Source organism: Protomyctophum parallelum (assembly GCF_964188405.1).
Source record: "Protomyctophum parallelum genome assembly, chromosome: 7".
In the NCBI taxonomy this organism is placed as follows: domain Eukaryota; kingdom Metazoa; phylum Chordata; class Actinopteri; order Myctophiformes; family Myctophidae; genus Protomyctophum; species Protomyctophum parallelum.
The window spans coordinates 37,821,862-37,849,624 of record NC_139705.1 but is presented as its reverse complement, the minus strand read 5'-3'; the positions used below and the strand labels follow the sequence as shown (position 1 = coordinate 37,849,624).

The 27,763-nt window shown below is 43.5% G+C and overlaps 2 protein-coding genes across 2 annotated transcripts in view; one reads left to right on the top strand and one right to left on the bottom strand.

The window, feature by feature from the left end:
* The window catches only part of chchd6a (coiled-coil-helix-coiled-coil-helix domain containing 6a), an 84,106-nt gene extending 58,314 nt beyond the window's left edge, over positions 1-25,792 (bottom strand). Inside the window, exons 1-4 of the mRNA XM_083770381.1 lie at positions 25,579-25,792; positions 23,585-23,702; positions 22,707-22,875; positions 20,307-20,445 (exon numbers count right to left, since the gene is read on the bottom strand). Of these exons, the coding sequence (XP_083626507.1) occupies positions 20,307-20,445; positions 22,707-22,875; positions 23,585-23,702; positions 25,579-25,662 (510 nt within the window). The 5' untranslated portion in view covers positions 25,663-25,792. The remainder of the gene's footprint in view (positions 1-20,306; positions 20,446-22,706; positions 22,876-23,584; positions 23,703-25,578) is intronic.
* LOC310861277 (armadillo repeat-containing protein 6-like) lies at positions 7,609-9,012 on the top strand (the record flags this gene model as incomplete). Its single annotated transcript, XM_083768675.1, has 1 exon — positions 7,609-9,012. The coding sequence occupies one exon, from the start codon at positions 7,609-7,611 to the stop codon at positions 9,010-9,012; it is 1,404 nt and encodes a 467-aa protein (XP_083624801.1).
* Positions 25,793-27,763: the final 1,971 nt, after the last annotated feature.

Here is a 27,763-nt window from a genome sequence, read left to right as displayed (position 1 = left end):
TTTATTTTAATTAATTTTGCAAAAGGGAATTGCCCTAGAAATGTATTCCAGTGTTGTCTTTCTGCACAGGAATAGAAACTATTAATATCAGTAGCTTCATTATGAAAAACAACAACATCACTATGGCCTTGAACAATCTATTATAATATTAGAGAACTTGTACCCAACACATGGCAAGAAACCCAAAGCCACAACAGCTACGTCGCTATTGCAACACCCACAACACCATCTTACACACTACACCCACACACACTCACACGGCAGTGACGTCACACACTTACCTTCGCAGTGTTCGGGACCTATCTCCTCCTATCGCGCCCAACGCCAACACTCGACACCACCCGTCAAAAAATGATCATTGCAGTGCCACCAAAGATGCCTCCCGTCCACACTCACGGCGGCAATGCATTTGTTTACTACAAACATTATCGCCCGAAGCACCCACACCCCCGGAACACTGTTGCCCTTTCACCACGCTAAATTCGCCAGGTCTATGCAAGTGAGCACAAATTACATGTGAGAAAATTCATTCACAAGCCCACAAATGCCATTCAAATGCCATTCAACACACACTACGACTCGCTTACAATTCGCGAACCTGGCAACACTGCCCTGTCTTCTAATAGGCCCACACTAGCTCTCAGAAGTCAGAATCTGATCCTGATCTCCCGCAGGAGAAGAGAAACAAGGAAGACGAAGGAGAGGAATTGTAGCCTCACGATTTTGCTTATTCCTTCTAAATCTCTGTATTTAAACTATAACTCACTCAGCGAATCTCTTAGTTACATCAACATTGTACTTTGTCAGTAGTTTGTTTGTTCCTAAATATTACGATTACACGGATCACTTTTGCTATTTTCACCTGCCAGCCAACTGCCGAGTACACACGCCTGCACACACACGCACACGCACGCCTGGCTTGCACACACACAAACGCACGCCTGGAAGCCACGATCTCTCTCTTTCTCGCCACACACACACACACACGGCGGCGCCGCGGCAGCGAGACAGGACGTTATAATCTTGAGTTTCATTAAAGGTATATTCAGTGATTTCACTCAAAAAACCTTAGGTTTCGTTTTTGGCTGTGGGACCCAGCCTTTCGTCTAATCAGGATAGAGAGTCAAAAACGAAACCTAAGGTTTTTTGACCCCCAGGGGTTAACTGGGGACAGGGGGGAACTCCTTATATGGTCAGCACACTCTATAGTAGGGAGGATTATCACAACAAAACAAAAAAATAAGTGATATTTGAATTAAGTGAAATCACTGAATATACCTTTAAAGGTATATTCAGTGATTTCACTCAAAAAACCTTAGGTTTCGTTTTTGGCTGTGGGACCCAGCCTTTCGTCCAATCAGGATAGAGAGTCAAAAACGAAACCTAAGGTTTTTTTACCCCCAGGGGTTAACTGGGGACAGGGAGGAACTCCTTATATGGCCAGCACACTCTATAGTAGGGAGGATTATCACAACAAAACAAAAAAATAAGTGATATTTGAATTAAGTGAAATCACTGAATATACCTTTAAATAACTGTCTTTCTCCGCACGCGCACGTGCGCACACAACATTATTCAAGTGAAATGCTTAACGGCAATATTGGGCTAATATAGGCTACCAATACAGGACGTTATAATCTTCAGTTTCATTAAATAACTCTGTCTTTCTCCGCACGCGCACACACAACATTATTCAAGTGAAATGCATAACGCCAATATTGGGCTAATATAGGCTACCAATATGTGGGTAGCCTACAGGGATTTACCCACGGAATGAATATATATATATTCATCTATACCAGGGCTGCCCATACTTTTTTTTAACTTCAGAGCTACTTTCAAAACGACCAGCTAAATAAACGACCAAATAAAACTAACATCCCATTTCAGAAAATAGTTACAAAATGTAATTGAGGCTACATACAGTGGTGTCCCCTTCATCTGTACCAGGCTGACTTCTATAGGTTTTGAAAGGTACCTTTCTTTTTTTTTCTTTATTTACCCAGGGAAGTAGCTGAGCACAGGTGCTCATTTTCAGCAAAGCCCTGCACATCGAAACACACACACACACACACACACACACACACACACACACACACACACACACACACACACACACAAAATGTCATGTCAAAGGTACCTCTGGAAGCCACACCTCTGATGGGTCGGGTTTAGTCTTAAGGGGTGTGTTTTTTTCACCCCCTGTGTAATACAATGAATGGACGGTAGGTGGCAGTAGTACAGAGGCCAGAGAAACTATAAGACAAACGCACATGGAATGGGAAATAGAGGGGGGGAAATGGAAATGGTAGGGTTTTTATTTTTGGGATTTGACTTTTCTACTGATGATTGTACGCAACAACAACTATTGCATTGTGTGTTTGAGCTGACAGGCCCTTTTTTATGTCAATCAATCAAGTCATCTCAGGTCATCTCAAGCGGCAGATGCAAAAATAGTTTTTTATATTAAAATTATATATATTTTTAGGGCCATGTCATGTGCTCTACCTGCAAACCCTTTGTGATCTATAACTTTTGGGCACCGCTTAACGTCACATCAGGGGTTTTGTCGGCCAGCGCCAAAAATGCTCCCCGACAGCATAATCGGAGCAAATACCGGGCAGTGTGTATGAGCCATAACGTGTTGACTACACTACACTACACTAATAAGGACACATAATAATAACTAATAACCCATCCGTTAGATGTGGAGTCAACTCCCGCAATTTCCTTCTTCCCATAGTGCGCGGCAACGTAACTCTGGGATGAGCGGCCGCAAAGCGGCCGCAAAATTCTAGTAAACATATATCAGTCGAACTCTACCCAAAGAGAGTGTGTGTGTGTGTGTGTGTGTGTGTGTGTGTGCGCGTGCGTGCGTGTATTGTGTTAATGTGTTGCCATCTGATAGCAGCAGCAGTGTGCTCCGTTTGGTGCGTTTATTTAACACATAGCTTGCATAGGGAAAAAACAAGAAACAAGAATAACTCGGTCATAATTTCCAGATGCAGCAAGCTCTCGTTTTTTGAACAGCTATAACCAGTCTGTGTGCCTCAGCCTCTGCCTCATGCTCACGGCGCGGAGTATGGGTTTTATGGGTAAGTCTCCCATTGGCTTAGAGGATGCCAAAGATGAAGAAGTCTCTACTACGGTCGCTAGTAGACAGTCTGGTAATATCATCAGAATAATGTCATTTTTGACAGCTTCTGAAAGTTGGGGTACCATCAGCAACCAATATAAAGACAAAATGTTCTAGATTTCATCATGCTTTAAGTAGCAACGTCAGACTAGATGATTCTGAATCCATTCCAAGCATTAGTTTTGCACGAAAAACACTACTTGGGCTAAATTCGGCCATAACCACAAATATGCTGACCTCATCACATTTGTGATGACGACTATGGCCATTTTTAGCCCAAGGACTGTTTTTCGTGCAAACAAAAGCTTGGAATGGATTCAGAATCATGAAAAACCCCTAGTTTGACATGTCACATGCTACACTTCACCACTTTTCAACCTATCTTCATATTATAGGTCCTCACTAATAATCATGATAAAATGGCAAAAGAAATTCTACTCGGTCTGTGTGTCTCATAGCAGGCTTTCTTGTCCCGAAAAGTTGCAATGCGAAAATGGAAGCTATCGTTCTCACGATAATAAAAATCTAAACATTTTTGTAAAACAATCTTGTTTAAAAGAATATCTGCCTAATGATGATGTCACTGGTGGATGGGTTTCTGAACTGCCCACAGCCCTCCTGAGACACAGAGTGAGTAGAAAATAATTGTGCCATTTTATCATGATTATTAGTGAGGACCTATTATATGAAGATAGGTTGAAAAGTGGTGAAGTGGTCCTTTAAGGCATAATGAAATTTAGAGCATTTTGCCTGATATTGGTGGTTGTTGATGGTACCCCAACTTCATTTTCATTTCAATTTCAATGTTTGATTTTCGTCTTTAGTTCATGTACAAAAATGAATAATTTGTTAATACAGATACATTGTTATGAACAAAAAAGGTGTAGGCTGAAGTTAATTAGCAACCAATAATAAAAACCAATGTGGGATATGTTAGTAGACACCCAAACACAAGAAGAAATGTATTCCGAGATTTTATTAATATCCTCTGACTATAGAGTTGGATCAACATGTTGTTCAGCTGCTTTGCAAGCGGCTGGCAAAACTCACACTTGTGTGAAGTGAGGGGCGCTCTTATCATCATCATCCTACATCACATTCCGTGCTCAGCGAATCAAATCATAACAAATATCATTCCAGCTATTCACTTCTGGCATCTTCACTTTTCAGCCCTCACATTTTATCCTCAATATGTACTTCGCTCAGCCAATCAACTCATCGCTATGGGGTGATCAGCCAGTGAAATCATCGTGTTTGTGTTCACACAAACTGACAAAGCTGGACATGGGAGCTCAAAAATAGCTCTATCTTTGTGTGTGTGTGTGTGTGTGTGTGTGTGTGTGGGTGTGTGCGGTAGGTGAGACTGTCATTAAACTAAATGAATGCTGGTTCATGTTCTATTCTGAAAGGAGCAGAGTTGGGGTCCGTTACTCATAAAAGTAAGGCACTACATATTACATATTACTTTTGAAAAAAGTAATGCCTTACATTACTTTATTACTCCCTGGAGAAAGTAACTAGTTACATTACTTGTTACATTACTTTTGCGTTACTCCATAAAATCGCATGTCGCATTGTCACATAATTTACCACTTAACAAATCTTTATAATCCTAATAAGGAGGACATACACAACATCTTTCTTTATGCTCTTTACCAGGTTGTGGAGGAATAAAACAAAATGGGCCTTTCCAAAACGGTCTAGTGCAGTGGTTCTCTTGACCTTGTAAAACTTTTTCTATGCAAACTTCTAATCAATTCTTCAATCAATCAAATCAAATAAATTCAAATAAAAATAATGAGACAGAGAAATCAGTAGCCTATATGTTCACAGTGCTTTAGGATCCCTTTCTTTATGATGTGGAGTTCCCTGCTCCATGCTCATTAAATGTAGTTTTTCATGTCGGCATATTTGGTTTATTCATCTCTGCATTAACTAACTAGTGATTGTGACTCTGAGAGCACATACATTCTACAACAAACAAGACCCTCCCAGCTGGCAGTGTTGCCAGGTTTTGGAAGAGAAACAAGCAGCCATGTCTATGAAAACAAGCCCAAAAGAAGCCTGACTAGGCCATTATAAACAAGCCCAAAGTCGCTTATAATAAGCGGACATGGCAACACCCCAACTGCTCCGTCTCTGTGACAGTGGGAGACTGGCTCGCTGTGAGCAGTGCTGCTGCGGACTGCGGAGATTTTAATACTGAAACGACGTGCATTTGACATGTTCTAGTCCGCGACTCCAGCGCACCATTACTGTTCATGTTCAACTCATCTCCGTTGTGTGCATTAGTCCAAAGCAACACTGCTGAAAGCAGCCACATGACGCAATTAAGTAACGAGTAACTGCAGCACTAAAGCGACCAGTAACTGTAGTGTGATTATCAATTTTGGAGGAGTAGTGTCGTTATATTACTCGCTACCGACCAAAGTAGTGTCGTTACAGTAACGAGATTTTCCGTTACTCGTTACACCCAACTCTGGAAAGGAGCATACAGCAAAAGGAGCTGGTGTACAAGCTCACAACGGGCCGCATTGTGCATCGGCTACTTTTGCCGAAGTGATTTGGTGTACTGTAAATGGAATAAAGCATTTACAGTACAGTTGTAACTAAAGCGCAGTTATCCAAGACTATAGAGGTTTAAGTGGAATAAGGTCAGTCCACCTTAAGGGCAGGTTAACTCGTTTTATTAGCTCGTTAGCTCTGTGACATGGTCTATTTGAGACTATGGTGATCGCGGACAATTTGTGGACACTGGACAGTCTGTCACCTATGACAGATTAAGTACTATGATGTCAGTATGACATTGGATATGTAGGACATCATAGACTACTATAAATTACAGACTGTAGCTTTAACCCAACTCTACCATTGTCTGCCTCCCTGAATACTTGTGTTTCCTTTTCTGTCTGCCTGAATACATAGCGAATATAAGTACAGTCAATAGTGTGTATGAGTTTAAAGTTTACACTGATCACATAGTGAGTGAAGCCCACAGTCTAATAGATTTACATGCAAAGCCATGTGGCCCACTGCAGATTACAACTACTGATACAACCACCGTCCTATCTGTACCCACTAGGCCTACTGCACACTCCCACTCTCCTCTATTTCCATTAGCTTTCCTCTCATTCACTCATGCTCGTTTCTTCTCTTTCTGCAACTTTTTTGATTGCTAGCTAGACTCACTTTTCTCTTCTCATGTCACCACCAGAGAAAGAAAGAAAGAAAGAAAGCAACCAAATGTAACGCTGAGAAGTGCACAAATGGAACCAAATGGACCCTTTGTGACTCAATACATCCACTACCAACACCACCCGCCTTAACCCACGACACGGTCAAACAAAAAAGTAATTATGTAAAGCTATAATGCAGGATGTCTCCAACTGCTGCAGTGCTTGGTGTGGAGGAGTTGTGCATTTGTGCGTATGCATGTGTGTGTGTGTGTGTGTGTGTGTGTGTGTGTGTGTGTGTGTGTGTGCGTGTAATGGCAGCTGTTTCTCTCACAGCCCGAACTGAATGGCTTTCTTGAGTGTTGCACGAGGAGAGACAATATTGTTTTTCTATCAGCAGGCAATCTGAGGCCGACGAGACAGGCGGTTGCGGGTATAAACGTGAGAGGCGGTTTCCTTGTGTCCAATCAGAGTAAACATCTGTCTCATTCCCCCAGACAGATAGACAGGGATCCCCACAGACAGCGCTAGCGCTATCTCGCACGCACGGCAGGACAGATTACTCCACCGACAACTGCCTGGGAGTTGTACCAAGAGGAACATTCTGATCTCAGAAGTACATAGTTAAAAATCTTGAGAGTTAATTTAATCCCCATTTGTACACTCTCCGTTAACCAAAACGGTATACTCTGCTGTACGGCAAATAGAGAAAATAGTCGATCAACAAGCTCACATCGCTTCCCATTGCGTGTTGTGAGGTTGTCGATCAGCTATATTTGCAGAACGTCCTATTTTTATCGAATGTTGACATGCCCAGAACACAGATGTTAGGGTCCATGTGGCTAAATAAACACTCAGGATTGTGCATGCAGTTGAATTAAATTCAAATTGATTATTTATTAAGCACATTTACTAAGACCAGTGTTCAACCAAAGAAAGTGCAATTACACAATTTAATTCATGTCTGACTTAAGCCAAAATGCAATCCAATATCAGACAGAGTTAAAAGCCACTGAGAAGAAATTGCTAAGGAGAGATGAGCCAATCAGCACGGTGAGTTCATAAATCTTATGAGGTTTGAGGGCCGCATAGCGCCCCAAACCTCTAGTATCTATAACTTCCACAAATGTCAGTGTGTGCGAGTATGTCTGCCTACATGTGTTTTTGCCCAAATATGGAGATGACCAACATCATACTGCATGACGTAGTCGTCAAAACATTATATCAACGCCAAATAGCATGAAATTGATTTTATTCTGTTCAATAGTTTGTCACCGGGTGGTGTTAACAAGGATCACAATGTCTACACAAAGGGTCACACAGGAGACCTTTGACGAGGTCGTCAAGGAGAACATGGAGGAGTTTGACATGGATCCAAAAGATGCACTGAGAGAGGCTGTGGAGCAGTTTGTGTCTCAAGGTGTGAACCTAAGCTTCATAGTGAAAGCTATACCAACAGCCTCATCTGATGGCAAACAAGAGGGCAAAACTCATGAGGTCTTGCAGGCCTTGGAGTCCCTTCGAGTTGGACTACACTCTGGGAACATGACAGCAGAACTCAAACGCTTCACTGATCAATGCTCATCGGGATTTCCACAGAGGTACCTGGCTGCTCAGAACAACGCCTACCCAGTCATTCTCTCCTGCTGCAGAAAGAGTTTGGAGGACCAAGGACATCTGCTAGTGACTCTTGCTGCCCTGGCTGTGTTGACTGATGGACAGCCGGACTTGTTAGACAAAGCAGGCACGGATCTCCTTTTGTCTATCCTAAGGAGGTACCGGGTTGACCCTGCTGTAACGCGTGCAGCCCTTCGTACCGTACGCCACTGCTGTCTGAAGCATGAGCAGAATCGTCTGGATTTGGTGACAGCTGGCGTTCTGCCACTGATGACTGGTGCCATCAGCAAGCACAATAGATGTGCCGAGCTGGTTAAGGAGGCCAGTGTGTGTCTCAAGATCATGACATTTGATGATGATGTCAGAGTTCCTTTTGGACGTGCTCACGAACACGTCAGACTCATCGTAACGCAACACAGCGGATTGAAAGTTATCATTGAGGCTGCCAAGGCTCATCTCGATAACATCCCCGTCATCAGTGAACTCTGTGTCACTTTGTCCCGGATGGCTGTGAGGAACGAGTTCTGTCAAGACATCTGTGACCTCGGAGGGCTAAAACTCCTGATGACGCTGCTTGCAGACAGCTTTGAGGCCCAGGAAGTAGTTAGACAGTCACTGTGTGCCATACGAGCCATAGCAGGAAATGACGACGTAAAGGACATGGTAGTGAGCAAGGGCGGGGTGCAACTCATCGTGGTCGCCATGAACGTGCACATGAGCAACTCCAATGTGTGCGAGCAGGGCTGCGGATGTCTCTCCGTCCTGGCTCTGCGGAAACCCAACAACTGCCGGGTCATCATGGACAATGAGGGAGCCATGGCCGCCATACAGGCCATGAAGTCTCACCCGGGCCAAGTCAATGTACAGAAACAGGCATGCATGCTCATGAGGAACCTTGTGGCACACACAAACAACTTCAGCCAGGTCATCCTGCAGCTGGGAGCTGAAGACCTGATATGTGAGGCTCTACGCTCCTATCAGGAGGACTGCGGTGACGTGTGCAGAGCAGCCCTCAGGGACCTGGGCTGCCAGGTGGAACTGCGAGAGCTGTGGACCGGCAAAAAGGGTACCATTGCCATGAACTGAATGCGTGCCGTACTGATTTAGACTTTCTACAAGCTCACAACGTGTCGCGTAGATGTCGAGACACGTGCGCACACAAGTATAGGGTAAGTAGAGTCCCGTTTAAGGGATAATTCACCCCCAAAATGACATTTTTTCTATTGATTACCCACACCATGGAGCCTTGAATTCACAGAGATATTTTAGTTTTTGTCGCATTCCGAAGCCAATAAATCACAGTGTATGAAGCAGTGTATTCGACTCAAAGAGTCTCCTTTGAGTCTCATTGACATACAATGTTGGTCGTCAAATTATTCAAGACTTCATGGGGCTGGGTAATTGATAGAAAATAAGTCTTTTTTTGGTTGAACTATCTAACTAACATACATTTGATTTCTTTTTTTTAAGGAAAAGGTTTTTGTTAAAGTGTAATTCGTATATTCCGATCAGTAATCGCAAAAGCAGTACATGACTATACTATTGACTGTTCAGTAACAGAGGTCTCCTGGTCCTGACCAGGAAATACATTTTCAGGTCAGGATACTACTTTTATCAGGAAAGAGAATCCTACACTGATTATTTATCATCTTAAATTTTAGTTCCAATTGTTTTGCATACAATTTAAACACATAATTCTGACCCAGCATGCAACTCTTTAAATCATCTTTGTGAAATAGTCACGAACCAAGTTATTTATGTCTTTCATTTTCGTCGCTCTCACTGTCTGATCAACCAGTTAGTACTTTTGTGAGTTAGACTAGAACTATTCTAGTCCCGAGTTTGGGAACCAGCGGACTATAAGGTACTCAGCTCAACAACGTCCGTGTGCGCGCCTGCGTGTGTGTGTGTGTGTGTGGGGGGGGGTATCATTACTACAGTGGATGTGCTGGACTTGCTATATCTCTGTGTGCAGCAGCATTACTGCAGTGGATGTGTTTGGCCTCGCTATGGTTGTGTGCAGCAGCATTACTACTGTGGATGTGTTGGACTCACTATATCTCTGTGTGCAGCAGCATTACTAATGTGGATGTGTTGGACTCGCTTTATCTCTGTGTGCAGCAGCATTACTACTGTGGATGTGTTGGACTCACTATATCTCTGTGTGCAGCAGCATTACTACTGTGGATGTGTTGGACTCGCTATATCTGTGTGTGCAGCAGCATTACTGCAGTGGATGTGTTGGACTCGCTATGGTTGTGTGCAGCAGCATTACTACTGTGGATGTGTTGAACTCACTGCATGGTTGTGTGCAGCAGCATTACTACTGTGGATGTGTTGAACTCACTGCATGGTTGTGTGCAGCAGCATTACTACTGTGGATGTGTTGGACTCGCTATATCTCTGTGTGCAACAGTATTGTGGATGTGTTGGACTCACTATATCTCTGTGTGAAGCAGCATTACTACTGTGGATGTGTTGGACTCACTATATCTCTGTGTGAAGCAGCATTACTACTGTGGATGTGTTGGACTCACTATATCTCTGTGTGAAGCAGCATTACTACTGTGGATGTGTTGGACTCACTATATCTGTGTGTAGCAGCATTGTGGATGTGTTGGACTCACTACATGGCTGTGTGCAGCAGCATTACTACTGTGGATGTGTTGGACTCGCTATGGTTGTGTGTAGCAGTATTGTGGATGTGTTGGACTCGCTACATGGCTGTGTGCAACAGCATTGTGGATGTGTTGGACTCGCTTTATCTCTGTGTGCAGCAGCATTACTACTGTGGATGTGTTGGACTCGCTTTATCTCTGTGTGCAGCAGCATTACTACTGTGGATGTGTTGGACTCACTATATCTCTGTGTGAAGCAGCATTACTACTGTGGATGTGTTGGACTCGCTTTATCTCTGTGTGCAGCAGCATTACTACTGTGGATGTGTTGGACTCGCTTTATCTCTGTGTGCAGCAGCATTACTACTGTGGATGTGTTGGACTCACTATATCTCTGTGTGAAGCAGCATTACTACTGTGGATGTGTTGGACTCGCTTTATCTCTGTGTGCAGCAGCATTACTACTGTGGATGTGTTGGACTCACTATATCTCTGTGTGAAGCAGCATTACTACTGTGGATGTGTTGGACTCGCTTTATCTCTGTGTGCAGCAGCATTACTACTGTGGATGTGTTGGACTCGCTTTATCTCTGTGTGCAGCAGCATTACTACTGTGGATGTGTTGGACTCGCTTTATCTCTGTGTGCAGCAGCATTACTACTGTTAAATGCCTGTTGTCCAATGAAAGGGAACATCCGTCTCATTGTGCTCACTCACAGATCCCAGCAGCGCTATGCAGTGGTGGAAACTGAAGGTAACCAAGTAGATTTACTCAAGTACCGGTACTGTACTTTTGAGGTATTTGTTTTACTTTATTTCCAATTTTCTACCTGTATTCAAGTACCTACCTACTCCACTACATCTCAGAGACAATTGTCCTACCGTTTACTCCACTACAATTATTTTACACCTTTACTAGTTACTTTGAAGATTTAGAGCAGATTTGTAGGCATTCTCAACTAGTGGGACCTAGAGTCAGAACACCTCCCAGTGGGCTGTGGACCTGCTTCCTTAACCTGCCAGGATTAATTAAAGAACGATTGCTATATGCCAGGATTAACCCCCATTCAACCCTTATTTTGAAGATCCAAAACACAGCGACCGGATGTTGTGTCAACTTACTGGTGTGTGTGTGTGTGTGTGTGTGTTGTCTCGACCGGTTGTATCTTTGCCTGGAGCATGAGAACTGAGAAGTACAGGCCGGCACCATTACAGCGACTGCCAGGCTCTGCAATAAGTGTTGTTTTGACCAGAAATGCTATTTTCACATTAGTGATATGCAGACCTGTTACACCAACAGCAGATTTCCTATTTTCACACTGGAAACACTGTTTTTCTGTATTATTTTATTGCTCCTGGTATTGATGATGATTTGTATTGTATGTTGCTTGTATGTCTTGATTATGAATTGAATAGACCACAATGGAAACAAGCCATCAAGACTTTGTTTGTGTTATCCTTTTAGCATTACTAAGTGTTTAATCAATAAAATAAATCTTGAGAGCTTATACAAAGCTTTTTGAAATAATGTAGAATCATGTATTTTGTATATGCCAGTATTACATTTGTTTCGGTATGTGGGCCCTGCCCATCTTATTCTTGACACATACCCAAAAGAGCCTTGACTAACAAAAGAACGCCTGATTTAAATTAATCCACCAAACGTACATAAACCACTTCAGCCCTATACTCTGGCTATTTGAAAATAGCCGATCTACAGGCTATTTTCAATGCATCGCATTGCGACATGTTGTGAGCTTGTAGATCTGCTATTTTCTAAATATTCTGAAACATTTTTTAAACTTGAAATGGGAAGTTTTTGCACTTTTGGTACACATTCGTGCCAATACTTTTAATCAAGCATATTTAGAATACCAAACTTTTATACTATATATTTTTTATATTACTATATAATATTTTTGAGTGGTGCAACCACTCCTACAACCAGCTTGCAATGTCCTCGTATTTATATTGTGTTATCGATACTTTTACTCAAGTAGAACTTATTCCACCATTGTCAGCAGCGCTATGCTATCTCCTTTCAGCACTATACTCCAACCACCGTCTGTCTGACAAACCACTGCTGCACAGCCAAATACAGAGTGTTCATGTAAGCACTTATAAACCCTATATACCTAGTTGACCAGGGTCCCTCAGTCAGGACTCTATACTAGGTCCACTCCTGTTGTCTACTCTACACCAAATCTAACCCTATATACCTAGTTGACCAGGGTCCCTCAGTCAGGACTCTATACTAGGTCCACTCCTGTTGTCTACTCTACACCAAATCTAACCCTATATACCTAGTTGACCAGGGTCCCTCAGGACTCTAGTCTATACTAGGTCCGCTCCTGTTGTCTACTCTACACCAAATCTAACCCTATATACCTAGTTGACCAGGGTCCCTCAGGACTCTAGTCTATACTAGGTCCACTCCTGTTGTCTACTCTACACCAAATCTAACCCTATATACCTAGTTGACCAGGGTCCCTCAGGACTCTATACTAGGTCCGCTCCTGTTGTCCACTCAACACCGAATGTCTTCACCGAACATAGTCGACCTATACGCTCATCTCCAAGTTCTTCATCCCAGAATAGTGTGGTTTAGCCACTTTCAACATGGCGTCCATATTTTGGCCATGTCATAATCAATCTGTGTGTGTGTGTGTGTGTGTGTAGCTGCCCTGGCCGGCATATCTCGAGGAACATTAAAAATCAACTTCAAACCTGCAGAGTGTATCGCAGAGTGACATTTTGTTGGACAAATGGGCAATAAATGACACTGGCACTGAAGTATGCTATGATAAAAGGTACTGCTAAGACTCCTGACAACGGGTAGAATGGGTAGAACGGGTATACGGGTATTGCATTCCCATTTACAAGCATACGTTATGGAGCATCACTTTTCTGTTGAATCAGTTCTAAGCCGACCGTAGAAAGAAGCACAACTACTAATAAATTGAATCTTACAGTGTTAAAATGGGATCACGTGCGTCCATTACAGCTATACCACACAATCTCCCATGCCACAACATTGCATATTTCGAGCAGTATAATTAAGTGAACATATAAGCCTCCATACCACAGTTTTAATAGATCTCCTAGTAAACTCATATAGAGGTAAGGATTGTGTCAAATTCAATAGCGGAGGCAAAATACTAGTGATAATGAAAAGAACTAAATTACCGTGCGAGGCGAGGTATAAAGCAATTAGAGGAAACATGTGGGCTTGGTGAAAATAATGACACATACCGTCTGCTGGAAATTACATTATGCACCTATAGAAGCTAACCATAGATAAAACACAACCCCCTTTGCTCTCTACATCCTTGAAGATGCATGATTTAATGTATATTCCATTTCAACTCCACAACCACTTCCAATTTGGGAAGAAAAACTAGAGAACTGAGCAATCACAGTGTAAATGGCAAGTGCTTAGGCAGATTAGATGAACAAGAACCACCTTTTGTCTCTGCGAAAGAAAATGACGCACTTGAGACGTGATGTAATTCCAGGTACTGTACACAGTAATACCCTGTATGAAGGGGGGGGGAAGAGAGAGAGAGAGAGAGAGAGAGAGAGAGAGAGAGAGAGGCCATTTAAGAAGCTATGGAATACAGAATGCTTTTGCTGCCATCTAGTGTCTATTACAAGAATCTCCACACCAATTCAGCAAAGACAACAAGTCTCATCTGCATATTAAATTAGATATGCCCATTTGCAAATACAAACAATAATTGATACATTTAGAAACTAAAGTAAAATCAATACGTTCAACACACACTGCACACACACCCTTAAAAAATCTCTAGATAGAGGTGTGTGCATGAGATTTGTGTATGCGTGCGTGTCTCGCAAAACAAAAATATTGTTCTTATTGGCACAGCATTGAGCTGGAAACGAACTGTGATTTTGAGAAGAGAAGCTATTCTAACCTGCGCTACAGTACGCTTAACCTGTGGCTACAGCTGAATCCACTCCTGGCCCCCAATCTTCACTAGAATCCAACAGAGCGCGACGCCAACAACCCAGGCCAAGCACGGACGGCGGTCGTGCGTGAGGCTCTATCACAGAGTGGGCTGAAGGCCAGTTAATAAAACAGTCTTCCTTAAATGTTCTGAGCAAAGAGACAAGAGGATAGAATCCAGCGTATCGTATGCTAATGAGACTTATCACCTTTTATTCTGCTTCTGATGGGCAGCAGGGGGGGCATTAATAAAAAATAATTAAAGACAAAATCCCTTTGAGCCCTTTAGCTCTGCTCACTTCCTTTCTTTCTGTTCTTCATCTGCCTCCTCCTTCCTTTCCCTCGCTCCGAAATTAATCTGCAGAACATTTGCCGCCAACAATGACAATTCACAGGGCACAGTGCACAGCGGGGCGAGGGCACCGGCTGAAAGAGAAGGATGGAGGGAGGGAGGGAGGTCAGGCGGTTCGCCCAGAAGACAAAAGACGAGGGAGGGAATGAAAGAGGAAATAAGGGATGCCATTACTGTGATAACCCCCCCACCCACTCATTAACGCGTTTTCCGGTCCTTCGTCTTGACGCGCGACTCTGTGATTCACCCCAACACCGGGTATAGGGGACGACTCACTTAGCCCACTGGTTCCCAACATGTGGTCCAGGGACCCCCAGGCGTCCTTGGGGTGTTACGGATCCGTAACGCAGAGCGTGTCCAATTTGCACAGTGAGTTAAATGATCAGAGGATTTTACAAGGGGGTCCTTGAAATAAAAATCACACCCGTGTGAAGTGAGGGGCGCTCTTATCCTCTTACAACATTGAGGAGGGAATTCTAACTCATGTTGCTCATGTTACTCATGATTAGGTGATGTAATGATGTTTTTAAAACAAACATTAAACCTGTATATAGGAGGGGCTAGCGCTCCTCAAAAATGACACCTGTGTGAAGTGAGGGGTGCTCTTATACATCATCATGTCATGCATAACATGTCGATTTGCTCGTCCACATATGACGTACATTATCCATTCATTGTCAATGGGAATTTAATGTTTGTTTAAGATGAAAATCTACACTAATAGCTGAATATAGGAGACAGCCTCAATAATAAGAAAGTTACTAGCTTAGTAGTTATGTCACATGACATCTAATAAGAATAAGAATACCATATCTGCACAGGCAAGGAGTGAGCGTTCCGACGGTGATATTGTGTGGGAAAAACTGTCCAATTTCTCACTCAATGTTTAGCTGTAAATTACATTGTGTGTGTGTGTGTGTGTGTGTGTGTGTGTGTGTGTGTGTGTGTGTGTGTGTGTTTACATGGCTGTCATGTTGGATACAGCAGTGAATCAAGCAGCGGAGTAGGTGCTCTGAGGCTTTGATTAGACTTTTGATGGGCGACTGTGGCTCAGGAGGTAGAGCAGGTCGTCCAATGATCCATGGGTCGGCGGTTCGAATCCCGTCTCCTCCTGTCTACATGTCGAAGTGTCCTTGGGCAAGACACTGAACCCCAAATTGCTCCCGATGTGCTGGTTGGTACCTTGCATGGCTTCCACCGCAATCGGTGTATGAAAGGGTGAATGTAATGCACAATCTATGTAAAGCACCTTGGATAAAGGCGCTATATAAATGCACCATTTACCATTTACAGTGGTCTGTTATAGAGCGGAGTGTTAGCGTAACCGTTATCAAGAAATAACACACTTGGCCCAGGCCGTAGCGTAACGGTCTGGGCACCGGACTGGTGATCCAGTCGCGGTGTGCCGCGGGTTCGACTCCCGGACCCGACACGGCCTTTACCGCATGTCATCCCCCCATCTCTCTCCCGTTTCCTGTCAGCCTACTTTCTATCCCTTAAAAAATCAATAAAGGCGTAAGCCGCAAAAAAAATATCCTTTAAAAAAAAAAAAAGAAATAACACACTGCTGAATTCAGTGACTGACCAATCAGAATCAAGCATTCAACCAAGCCCAGTAATTAACAGTCATTGTCTTGCTCAGGACACATCAACACTTTGACCAGGGCCGGGGCAAACCAGGGACCTTCTGTTTCTCAGGCGGCCTCACTGCCTATTCAGCTATGAACGCCCTAACGGCCATTCTCCTCCTCTTCACCCATGGAAAGGTTTGGTTATACAGTCTGTTATACTGGGTTTTTCTCGACCTCCAGATTGTGCAGAATGTGGCGAGTCACCCGATCATGACACAATCCTCCCATCCTCTCTTGCTGCTCTTCCTCACCCTTTTACCAGCTCTCACTCAGATACCGATCACAGAGCAATCCCTCAACAATTTTGAGGAGCGCTAGCCCTTTTATATACAGGTTTAATGTTTGTCATTAGTTCAATGTTTGTTTTGTAAGCACCATTGACAATGAAGGGAAAATGTATGTCATAATGTGCCTCATTACGTCATATTGTCTCTTTATGGTTAATGGCATTTAATGTTTGTATTGGCACCGTATTGGCACCATTACAACACCTAATCAACATGAGTTAGACTTTAATATATTAGTGCCCCTCACTTCACACGGGTGTGATTTTAAGCCTTATATTCCACGATTCCATTTGTTTCCATTCCATTTTGTTTCCCGCAATCCTGGCCTGAAGAGCTCTAAATTATTAGCACTGGATGCATTTCCAGTGATGTACTGTAGCTGACCTGTACAACACTGAAAAGTCCTTGTTCAATCAAACAGGCTTGCTCAATTAATTGCATTTCACTTTCAATATTGGCTTCCAATGATTATGACAAAATAATTGAGATAAATGAGCTGCATTCCATTTCACAATGATTTGTCTCTTTCATTTTCATGCACGTTTCGCTCTCAGGCTGTGACACTTTCTTTTAGTTTTGTTTTAATTAGTTGAAATTCAAATACAAAGTGGTCTATGACCAAACAATAAAGGAGCTAAAACAGACCAATATTTACCAAAATCATTGTGATGATTGTGACCATAATCGAGCAGCCCTTTTCAAACACCTCTCTCACTGACAATGGGAAACCACAGCATTGCCCATTGATGCAGGAGTGGTGTCCACACTAATCACACTCAATGTTTCTCTCCTCATCTCTCCGTGCCGAGTCACCCGTCATCACTTGCGTCTTTTCATGGTAGGATATGAAATGAACACTGGCCCTGAGCCAAGTGTCGCTGGCTTTATAGCTGTTCCAGCCTGGCTGGGTTTATGTGTGCTGCTGGGCCGTGTTGGCAGTCACCCAGCCATCGTCTGGATGCTACATTAGAAAAACCCACTAGAAGTTAGGACAGCCTAGTTCAGGCCAGTGATTCTCCACGAGGCAAAACCGCTGCAGAACGTTGCAAAAACAAGTTGCAGCGGTCTGAATTACCCCGTTGCACGTCATTTGCAAGGTAGTTCTCAAACAACACGTCGCTACACATATCAGTCACAACTAATCACACAAACACATTTACTCACACAAATGTTTATGTTGTAATGTCTCTGCTGAGAGAGATGGAGAAAAGAGTGAGAAATTATAGAAAGGAGGGAGAGTGTAGGCCTTTATAGATGTCTAATAATGTATCGTATTTATAGTATACAATATACTATACTAAGTTGATGTGCTATGTAAACGGTGAACTATCTCCACTACACACACACACACACACACACACACACACACACTAAAATGTATTCAAGGAACATAAATTCAGACATTATTTGCCCCCCTGGCCTAGCCTGGCTAATAAGCCAGACTAATTTATTTTTGCCAACGGCTGATTCGGTCTGGCTTATTAGCCAGGCTACCCCTGGCCCGGGCCGCCCTAGCGGTCCGGGCACCTAGGCTGGTAATCCAGCATTAAGTGTGTCGCGGGTTCGAGTCCCGACCCCGACGACCTTTGCTACGTGTCTTCCCCCACATCTTTCTCCCCCATCAACCGCAAAAATCCCAACAAAGCCCAAAAAAATAAGCGCCCACGAAATGAATGATAAAATTATTATCATCATCTGCTCACTCGAGTAAAGGGGCCGCTGCAGGCTGTAACCACTGTTCTGGATTAATCGCTACAGGGAAGTGGGTTCAAGTGTGCGTGCGCGATGTGCATATGCTCATGTATTTGTGTGTGCCTGCACTGCTTGCACACACACACGCACACACACACGCACACACACACACGCAGGCGCCGCATATGGGAGCTGTAATTACGACGCGGCCTGAACATTACAGGTCTGCCGGTGTCTCCATCGGTCATTCTGCTCACACGGTCCCTCCAGTGGTGTTCTATTAGCCGCCCCGCGCGTGTAGGAGACGAGATAAGGAGCTCGCTACAGCATGTCTCAACACGGGAGGGAGGGAGGGAGGGGGGGGTCACATGAGAGAGAGGGTGGGTGTGTGTGTGGGGGGGCGTAAAACAGCCCAACCCCCCGCTCCCCTCCTCCCCCCCACCGGCCACTTCCAATCTTAAGCCCCCGGATGGGAAAACTCTCCGGGTGCAATTTAGCGCTTGCACCGTGCTGATAATACCGTCTCCAGAGAGGAGGGGAGAGTGGTGAACGCAGGGACAGAGAGAGAGAGAGAGAGAGAGAGAGAGAGAAGGAGAGAACCATGGAGAGAGAAAGAGGATAGGGGGAAAGAGTTGGGTGCAGAAGGAGAGAGCGAGAGAGGAGCAAAAAGGAGGGAGATTAGAAATGAGAGGGAAAAAAAGGCAGAAGTCCTGAGTGAAGGACGAGCGAGAAGACGAGAAAGGAGAAAAAAAAAGTGAATGACGAGAGAAACTCAACTGAAATTACAGACATGACGTGACCCAGGTGAAGTGGTGGACGTGTGATTTAAGAAGAAAAAAAGAAAGAAGGTTGGACTGAATCATTACAGACACCCCCACCCCCTTACTCAGATATAGGAGTCAAATGAATCTGCTTCAGCACATCTCCATCACCCAACTTGGTGTATGTGAAGCGAGTACAGCCAGCTCTAGGAAAGCTCCACAGCTCCACCTGCTGTGCACTGGGGGTCAATACAACTCTCTTCCTCCACAGTGGAGGAAGAGCACTGTACACTGGTAAACGCTGCATTTATATAGCGCCTTTATCATTAAATCATTCACCCATTCACACACCGATGGCGGAGGAAACCATGCAAGGCATCAATCTGCACATCGGGAGCAATTGGGAGTTCAGCGTCTCGTTCAAGGACACTTCGACACTAACCAGGGGAGCCTGGGATCGAACTGGGAACCTCACTGTTATCATCTGTCTGCTCTATCGGCCACTCTATCCCTGAGGAACTGCCGCCCCCACTGGAGAAAGCGTTTATTCTATTGCTTAAAGGTGGTGTAACTGTAAATATGTTTGTTTTTCCACCACACCTGAATGAGGTCCTGGGCCAGGTGAGAGCAGTAGTGGACCTGGTGAGACGTAGGAGGGGCCTGGACAGGAGTCAACCCACCCAGAGCCTAGTCCTTCCATGCACCAGAAGCGTACCTCCCAGCTCCGGCAGAGTAGTTCTGGAGTAGTTCCAACGGATTGTGTGGCCTTGGTCTTTCCCTAATGGGACTGAACGAGGGTAGCTACTGGGACATAAATCGGACTTGATCACCCCGGCTGGGTCGCCTGAGTGAGGGGTATGATGTTCGAGAGACCTGAAACCCTGATGACCTTGGGATACATCACTGAGGATACGTCCCAGGTGCATCCATGCAATGTTTTGTATGAGAATAAAATGGTGACGCTGTTTTTTTAATGCCATGTGCTCCATGGCATTAAATGCCAAGTGCTCCATGGCATGATTGTACCTATGTTATATGTATATTAACTGAACAAACTATAAGAATTACTTACCAGTTTTTTGGCACTCTCTTCACATGTGCGGTGTCTGTCCTTGCTCAGCTCCTTGCTCATCTCAACCCTTGCCACCTCCCGTTCCCTCCTCACCATGTTGGCCAGCTCTTCTTGCAGTATCGCCTGCTGTTTCTCAAACCTGGGGGTTGAACAAACAAACAATGATATGTATACTAGACTTCTTCACGGGTCCCCTGATTCAGAAAATACCCGACAGGAACCGAGACACGTAGGGGTCTGTGTTTTACCATAATCACGCAGACTCGGACCTTGGGTCTGTTTATCATTGTGTAAAATACCACAGTGGATACGAGAAGACCCTTGTTCAGCGCTCATCGGTAGAGAAAAAGTGCTATGATGATTACACTGACCAGGGATCAGATTACTGAAGCGCAATATAGGGGGGGAACAAAGTTGGGCTGCGCATACTGTCAGTTCAGTGAGAGCGGAGAGAACGCAACACAGACTCAGACAAAGCACATGTGGTGTGGCATGTCATGGATTGCCAGTTCATCAATGTAAAAATATACAATTCAATGTCATTGCCTTTTACTAGAAGCGGGTCAAGTGATTAACAACACGTGTCTGTCTTGTAGTGTGAGAGACACACACACAAAGCGTACATTTTGAATGAAGGCAAACAGCGATTTATCTTTGCAAACTGCGTTTTCCGTGCTGGGCAGGTTGTGTTGTTGTTGTTTCTCTGTAAATGTTGTGTGTCCGCTGCCCATGCAAATTGTTTTAAGGTTGATTGTAATCGGATCCATCGCATCACGGAAAAGGAAACCATGGACGGAGCTGGGTTGAAAGCGCAGGGGTAGGGTCAGTGACGTACCGAGGCCGCGGAGTACGGACGTACGTGGCGCTTCCGCATGCATCACGGTCTATGACTTGCTCAACTGAACTGTGCTCATAACTTTTCAGTTGTAATAATAGATTGTAGGCTACTATGCAGCTGCTAGGTATCATTGTGGAGGAGTGTCCTAACATCTAACTTGTTAGAATAACATTTTAGGTATGTCGTGTCCATAAAATAATAGGTCAGGTCTGTAATATCTCGGAAAACAAATCGGATCCTTAGAATTTCTATCTCGGAACCAATTTCACAGGTCTATCCAGGGTCAGAACAAAATTAGTTCTGTCATTTTGGACCTGAGAAGAGCTCTACTATATTATATTTTAATAATAAAATCTGTGAATATATTTTTTTACCAGGAATTTTCTTCACCAATGTGTTTGTAACATATCCCACATTGGTTTATATTCAACCACCCTAGGGGAATTTTTGACAGCTGCTGAAAGTTGGGGTACCATACAACCATTATAAAAGGCAAAATGTTCTAAATTTCATTATGCTTTAAGTAGCATGTGACGTGTCAAACTAGGGGGTTTTCATCATTCTGAATCCATTCCAAACATTAGTTTTGCACGAAAAACACTCATTGGGCTAAAAATGGCCATAGCCGTCATCACAAAATGTGATGAAGTCAGCACATTTGGGCATATTTGGGCAAGTGGCTATGGGCCAAACTAGGGGGTCTATGGCCAAACTAGGGGGCAAACTAGGGGCTTTCATGATTCTGAATCCATTCCAAGCATTAGTTTTGCACGAAAAACACTCCTTGGGCTTAAAAAGGCCATAGCCGTCATCACAAATGTGATGAGGTCAGCACATTTGGGCACATTTGGTGTCTATGTCCGTTTTTAGCCCAAGGAGTGTTTTTCGTGCAAAACTAATGCTTGGAATGGATTCAGAATATATGAAAACCCCCTAGTTTGATATGTCACATGCTATTTAAAGCATAATGAAATTTAGAACATATTTCCATATATTGGCTGATGATGGTACCCCGACTTTCAGCTTCTGTCAAAAATTCCCCTAGGGTGGTTGAATATAAACCAATATGGGATATGACACCTTTACAAACACATTGGTGAAGACAGACATTTCTTGGTAAGAAATGGACTCCCAGATTTGACATTAAACTGATAATATTCCCTGACTATACTGTATACAACTCAATCACATGCTGGTAAAGGCACATACCTTTACCTGGCTGGCTTTCACCTTATTGCTAGCTAGCTAATCTTTATTTGTGGGTGTACACAAATAGGGGAATCATTAAGTTATACAGCATGTCCCAAATAAGACCATTACTTTTATCAGTACCAACCCATTTACAAAAATATTTTAAAAAAATAGCCCATCTTTAAACTTGTAGATCTTCTATTTTCAAAACATTTCAAAGATCTTCAAAAGAAAACGTAGTTAGCAATTGCCTGCATAATTGCCAATACTGATGTTATCAAAAAGGTCAATGGCCCATAAGTCGAGCATAATGATATATCGGTCAGGCTCAAGTAGAGATCCACTCTTCCTCTCAACATAAGAACACCCACCTCTTCTGTTGATCCTCTGCGTTGGCGGCAGTTGTGTTGGTGTCGGCGGTGGTACTGGGTGGAGGACTGGGCTGCAACGGAGGCGGTGGGCAGTGGCAGGGGGCGGGACTGGGAGCGGGACTGGGAGCGGGAATGGGAGCGGGAATGGGAGCGGGACTTCGAGACGTGCCTTTAAAACAAAACACAAAGACTCCAAATCTGAAAACACTTATGATATTGTTAGTAGCTATAGTAGGTATGGGAAGGACTATTATAACAATTAATTAACACACAGGATGTGTCCACACGTCTTCATAATTACACCCGTAGGAGGCCTAGGACGTGTGGACACATCTTTAGGTCCTTTTTAATGATATAAAACGCAATCGATAAAATCAATTTTTTGACACGCGGACGTTGCTAGGCGCTTGCTCGTCGGTCCCGGAGCTGTTTTGCTGCGCACACAGCCATTCACTTCCTGGTTTACGAGCCGACAATCTGTGTGTGTGCGACTGTGCGTGTACGCCGTGTATACAATCATTTAGATTACTGACTTAATTTGTATCCCACAGCCACGGGCAAGATAGACTTTCACTGATATTATGAAATGAGTCAGGCTGCCCTCTCATAGCCGAATAATCAATTAATCGTCCAGTTTGGTCTTAGTCGACCAAGACTTAGTAAGTTGATAGTTTTATTTTATGCTTTCGTCCATGCTGAATTGACATTTTGTACCTTTGTTCACCACTGATTCCCCCTATTTTCAGGATACACCCTGCACACACCAATCACCAGCCGCTAGTGTGAACACAGCATTATTCGACTATGGATTTCTTTACTGAAGGATACAAATGAACGCAGTAATAATTGCTATAAGAGTGAGTCTGCCACTGTAGTACCCTGGTCTTCAATCTGAGGGCTGCTTGAGGCTGGTGATGGTGAGGTTGGTGACGGTGTGCGTGGTGGTGGTGGAATGTTGGCTACGCCTTTCATCCTCTGAAGAACATCCTCTGACAGCTATAGAAAGACAACAGAGAGAGAGAGAGAGAGAGAGAGAGAGACGGAGATTGAGTCAGAGAGAGCAAGGGTATCACGATGCATATGTTGACGATACGATACATGGACGATATTGGTTCATTCATGGCGATACGATACGATTAAATTATTTGAAATCTGCCCCATGTCCCCCATATATGGGGACTAGGTTGGTGGAGGGTGTGTAGAGCCCAGGATCACATTAGATGATTGACACAGGGGTGAAAAATGGGTTACAAAATCGTGGGATAAAAAAAATATATATAAAGTAAAGACCTGGGACGACAGTTGCCAGTTACTGGTCCATAAAGCAAAGTTGCAGTATAGGACTAGAGACAAAACAGTCCTGTGTAAAAAAGCATATAGCCTGTGTGTGTGTGTGTGTGTGTGTGTGTGTGTGTGTGTGTGTGTGTGTGTGTGTGTGTGTGTGTGTGTGTGTGTGTGTGTGTGTGTGTGTGTGTGTGTGTGTGTGTGTGTGTGTGTGTGTGTGTGTGTGTGTGTGTGCATGTGTGTGCATGTGTGTGTGTGTGTGTGTGTGTGTGTGTGTGTGTGTCTCTCACAGCATTTGAATGTTTAGATTTAAAGCCTATATAGAATAGATGCTAAGAATCAGCCTCTGCTAAATGTGGGTAGTGTGTAGTGCCTGCAAATTTGCCAACATTACAATGAGGTTCTCCCTTTACGTTTTAAGATGTTAACTAGGTTTCATATTACGTTTTAACTGTGTGCTTTTAATGACTTTTTGCAACAAAGTTATCTTTCCAGCTGCCTTGTGTCACGCGGCTCACGCCCAGTTCATACGAGGTGAATGGTCTGTGTCAGAGCAGAGGTGTTACACTGACATTGGGACCATATTGCATTCTGTGACTCCAGTCAGGTTGCCGTTTCGTCATATTGACAAATGATAATGTATGCCTTTACGGCCCGCATTAAAAGTTGTAGTAGCGCTCCGTTTGTACTCACGGTCACCCAATTGCTGCGAATTGGGGTCAGCTATATTGAATAGTTTCATATCCATTTGAAAGTTATAGCAGAAAACGTCTATAAATATCTCCACTTTCACTTTGTAGTTTGTATACTATTCCCACGGACCACATTTCCTCCAGTCGAGTGCGAGGACACAGGTGTCATTCATTAATTTATTTCACATTGTGAAGTAATTTAACGACACTTGCGGCTGCTGTGACCTGTGTCGAGTGTGTAAAGTTCACAATAACCGCAACGGACCGGAAACTTCTTATCAAATATCAAATATGCGTATAATAATTAGTTGTATAACATATAACACATCAAATATGGGATAAATGGTGGGTCCTGAACGGTTAGTATAGACATGTATGGTTAGTTAGGTTAGGTAGCTGTCCTGAATTGAAAATAGCTGAGAATCACTGCATGGCTTTGCCGAAATGGCACTACAGCGACACCCATGTGGTTACAGAATCAGATAGGTCGCCGATTTCGGTGTGACCCAGGCGTGTCATGAAAGAAACTGCCCTCTGTCGACATGAACATAACCCCTCGCCCTCGGGCACGACAGGCACTAGGCAGCCCCCTGCCTGCATCCTGCTCTGGCATCCTTTGCAGGGATTTGTTTAAGCATGTTTTACATTAAGTAATTACTGAATACCTGTAACAATTAACGTTCATAAATATAGCCTACAATACAACAGCGAGCATCATACACGATTCAAGCTAGTTATCGCCCACTTAATCTGCAACAAGCCCATTGCAAACGAACGCTACTATACGTTCAACCACGCAGAACGTCGCTTTGCCTAAATAATAACAGACCAGACCAGCGATTTGCAGATCTGTTCTTTTTGTTTTGAGGGCAAAGCGACAACCGTATAATCTTTACCTTGACTCCACGCAGGATTCGGACTCTATCCTCCTCATCCACGCCGAAAGACACCTTCCTGGTTGTACTCTCACCAGATCCCATTACTGAATTCTCTATTATGATGATCTAGACTAGACTGCTACAGTGCTACTGTTTTTTTATTTTTTATTATAGAGATCTAACGTGGTTCAACCTCATGCAGTCTCAGCTGATGATCCTCTCCTCTCTATCATCGACTGGAAAATTTGACAGATGGGTTCCCCCCGGTTGCCAGATTTGTTGTTGGCCGTCCCCCTGTACAGGATATGACCAGAAGTTCAAACACACCATAGCCTACTTATTTCACGTGTAGTACTTTCAGTTTATCGTGATCTTATATATTTATTTATGTTTACGTTATTTTATTTACGCGTTTGTATAACTCATAGTCTCAAACATACATTAACTTCCTTAATTGTTTCCTTTTAGTACATGAAGTACAACCTGGCAACCCTGATGTGCATAGCAAGCACAGTAGGAGTTCTTATTTTGAATGAATGAATGAATCATGAAAGAATTAGAATGCATTTTTCAGTCATGCATTATAAAGGGCAAAACCTGAAAAGCTGTATGAATATGCAACATAATACATAATATAACTGTACTCTCCCATAGAAAGGTGATAGTGTTCACTGCCCCCCCCCCCCCCCCCCCCCCATTTCGTATCCCCGGACCGGCACATTAAAATTACCACCGCTGAAGTGCCCTTGAGCAAGGCATTGAACCCCTACCATGAAATGTTCTATGAGCAGGGCCTGGCTGTAAACAAGTTATTGAGCTTAGTCCAGTTACCCTGGGTAAACATAGTACATTTGCTTTGCTTTGCTTATGGCAGATTTGTTGTGCATGAATATGAGCCACATGTCTGTCTGTCAACCAAGGGCTTATTGGGTTTATTTGATCAAAAATCTAATATTTTCTTTTTTAAATATATTTTTTTATCCCACGATTTTGTAACCCATTTTTCACCCCTGTGTCAATCAACTAATGTGATCCTGGGCTCTACACACCCTCCACCAACCTAGTCCCCCATATATGGGGGACATGGGGAGAGCAACGGACTTGAACTCATGCTTCCTTCATGCCTGAGTGTCCAAGTTGCTCCTTTACACCTGACAGGGGGGGAGTTTCCCTGGTTGGACGTAGCGCGTGGAAGGAACACGTTATTCCAAACAGTTCCTTTCCCCTCCATCAGGCGCCCCGGCTGGCCAGGGGGAGGCAGTTTAGTGACCAGGATTACTGCATGTTTTTTGTGAGGGTACCTACCCTAGGGGACACGGGGAGAACATGCAAACTCCACACAGAAAGGCCCTTTCGCCAACCCCGCCTTCGGGTATGGGCACTGATGACACGGAGGAGGAAACACGCCGCCAGCACCCACAGCGTCCCGAGCGGGAATCGAACCCAGGAAAAAAAAAAAACTAATATTTTCACCAGTTTATTTGTACACCTTCTGTCCATATCTGGCAGCCTTCGCCTAGACATAATTATATAATGACAGACATTTACATTGTGCAGATTCCTAATTTGTTTGCAATATATGTATGGATTGTATGCTGTATACCAGACAGACAAATTGAGACTGAATTAGATGTAGATACATTTGCAAAGCTCACATGGTGATAAATAACCTTAAAACGATACATGTGCAGTGTAGTAATTAGACTCTGTTTGTATTCCTCAATTTATTTCTGCATTTGTATATATATATAAAAAAGATTAAACAGAACGTTAAAAAGAAGAGAGATGCGCGATGTGATTGGTAGTGTAATCGGCCATAAATAGCCTACCATATCGGTATCGGATTGGTCTACTTTGTGTACTCATCTCATTCAGGACAAGAGTATATTTATTGATTGGTTAAATACTTTATTAACACTTTGGGCCAAGCCCCTATGGCCTTTTCCATCAGAGATCGGATATCGGTCATAATAGTGCACCCCTAATATCTGAAGAAAAAAAAAAAGGTTCAGACAGACAGACACACACACACAGAGTATATGCATGAATCAGGTTTTGTATTATGAAGAACCATTAGATAGGCAAAATAATCAAATAGATACATAGGCTACTGTATAGGCATTGATTTGATCAATTTGTGCCATTCAAAAAAGATAAGATGGCGTACAGCAAAATAACAGCTGGACCGAAAACATAATTTACA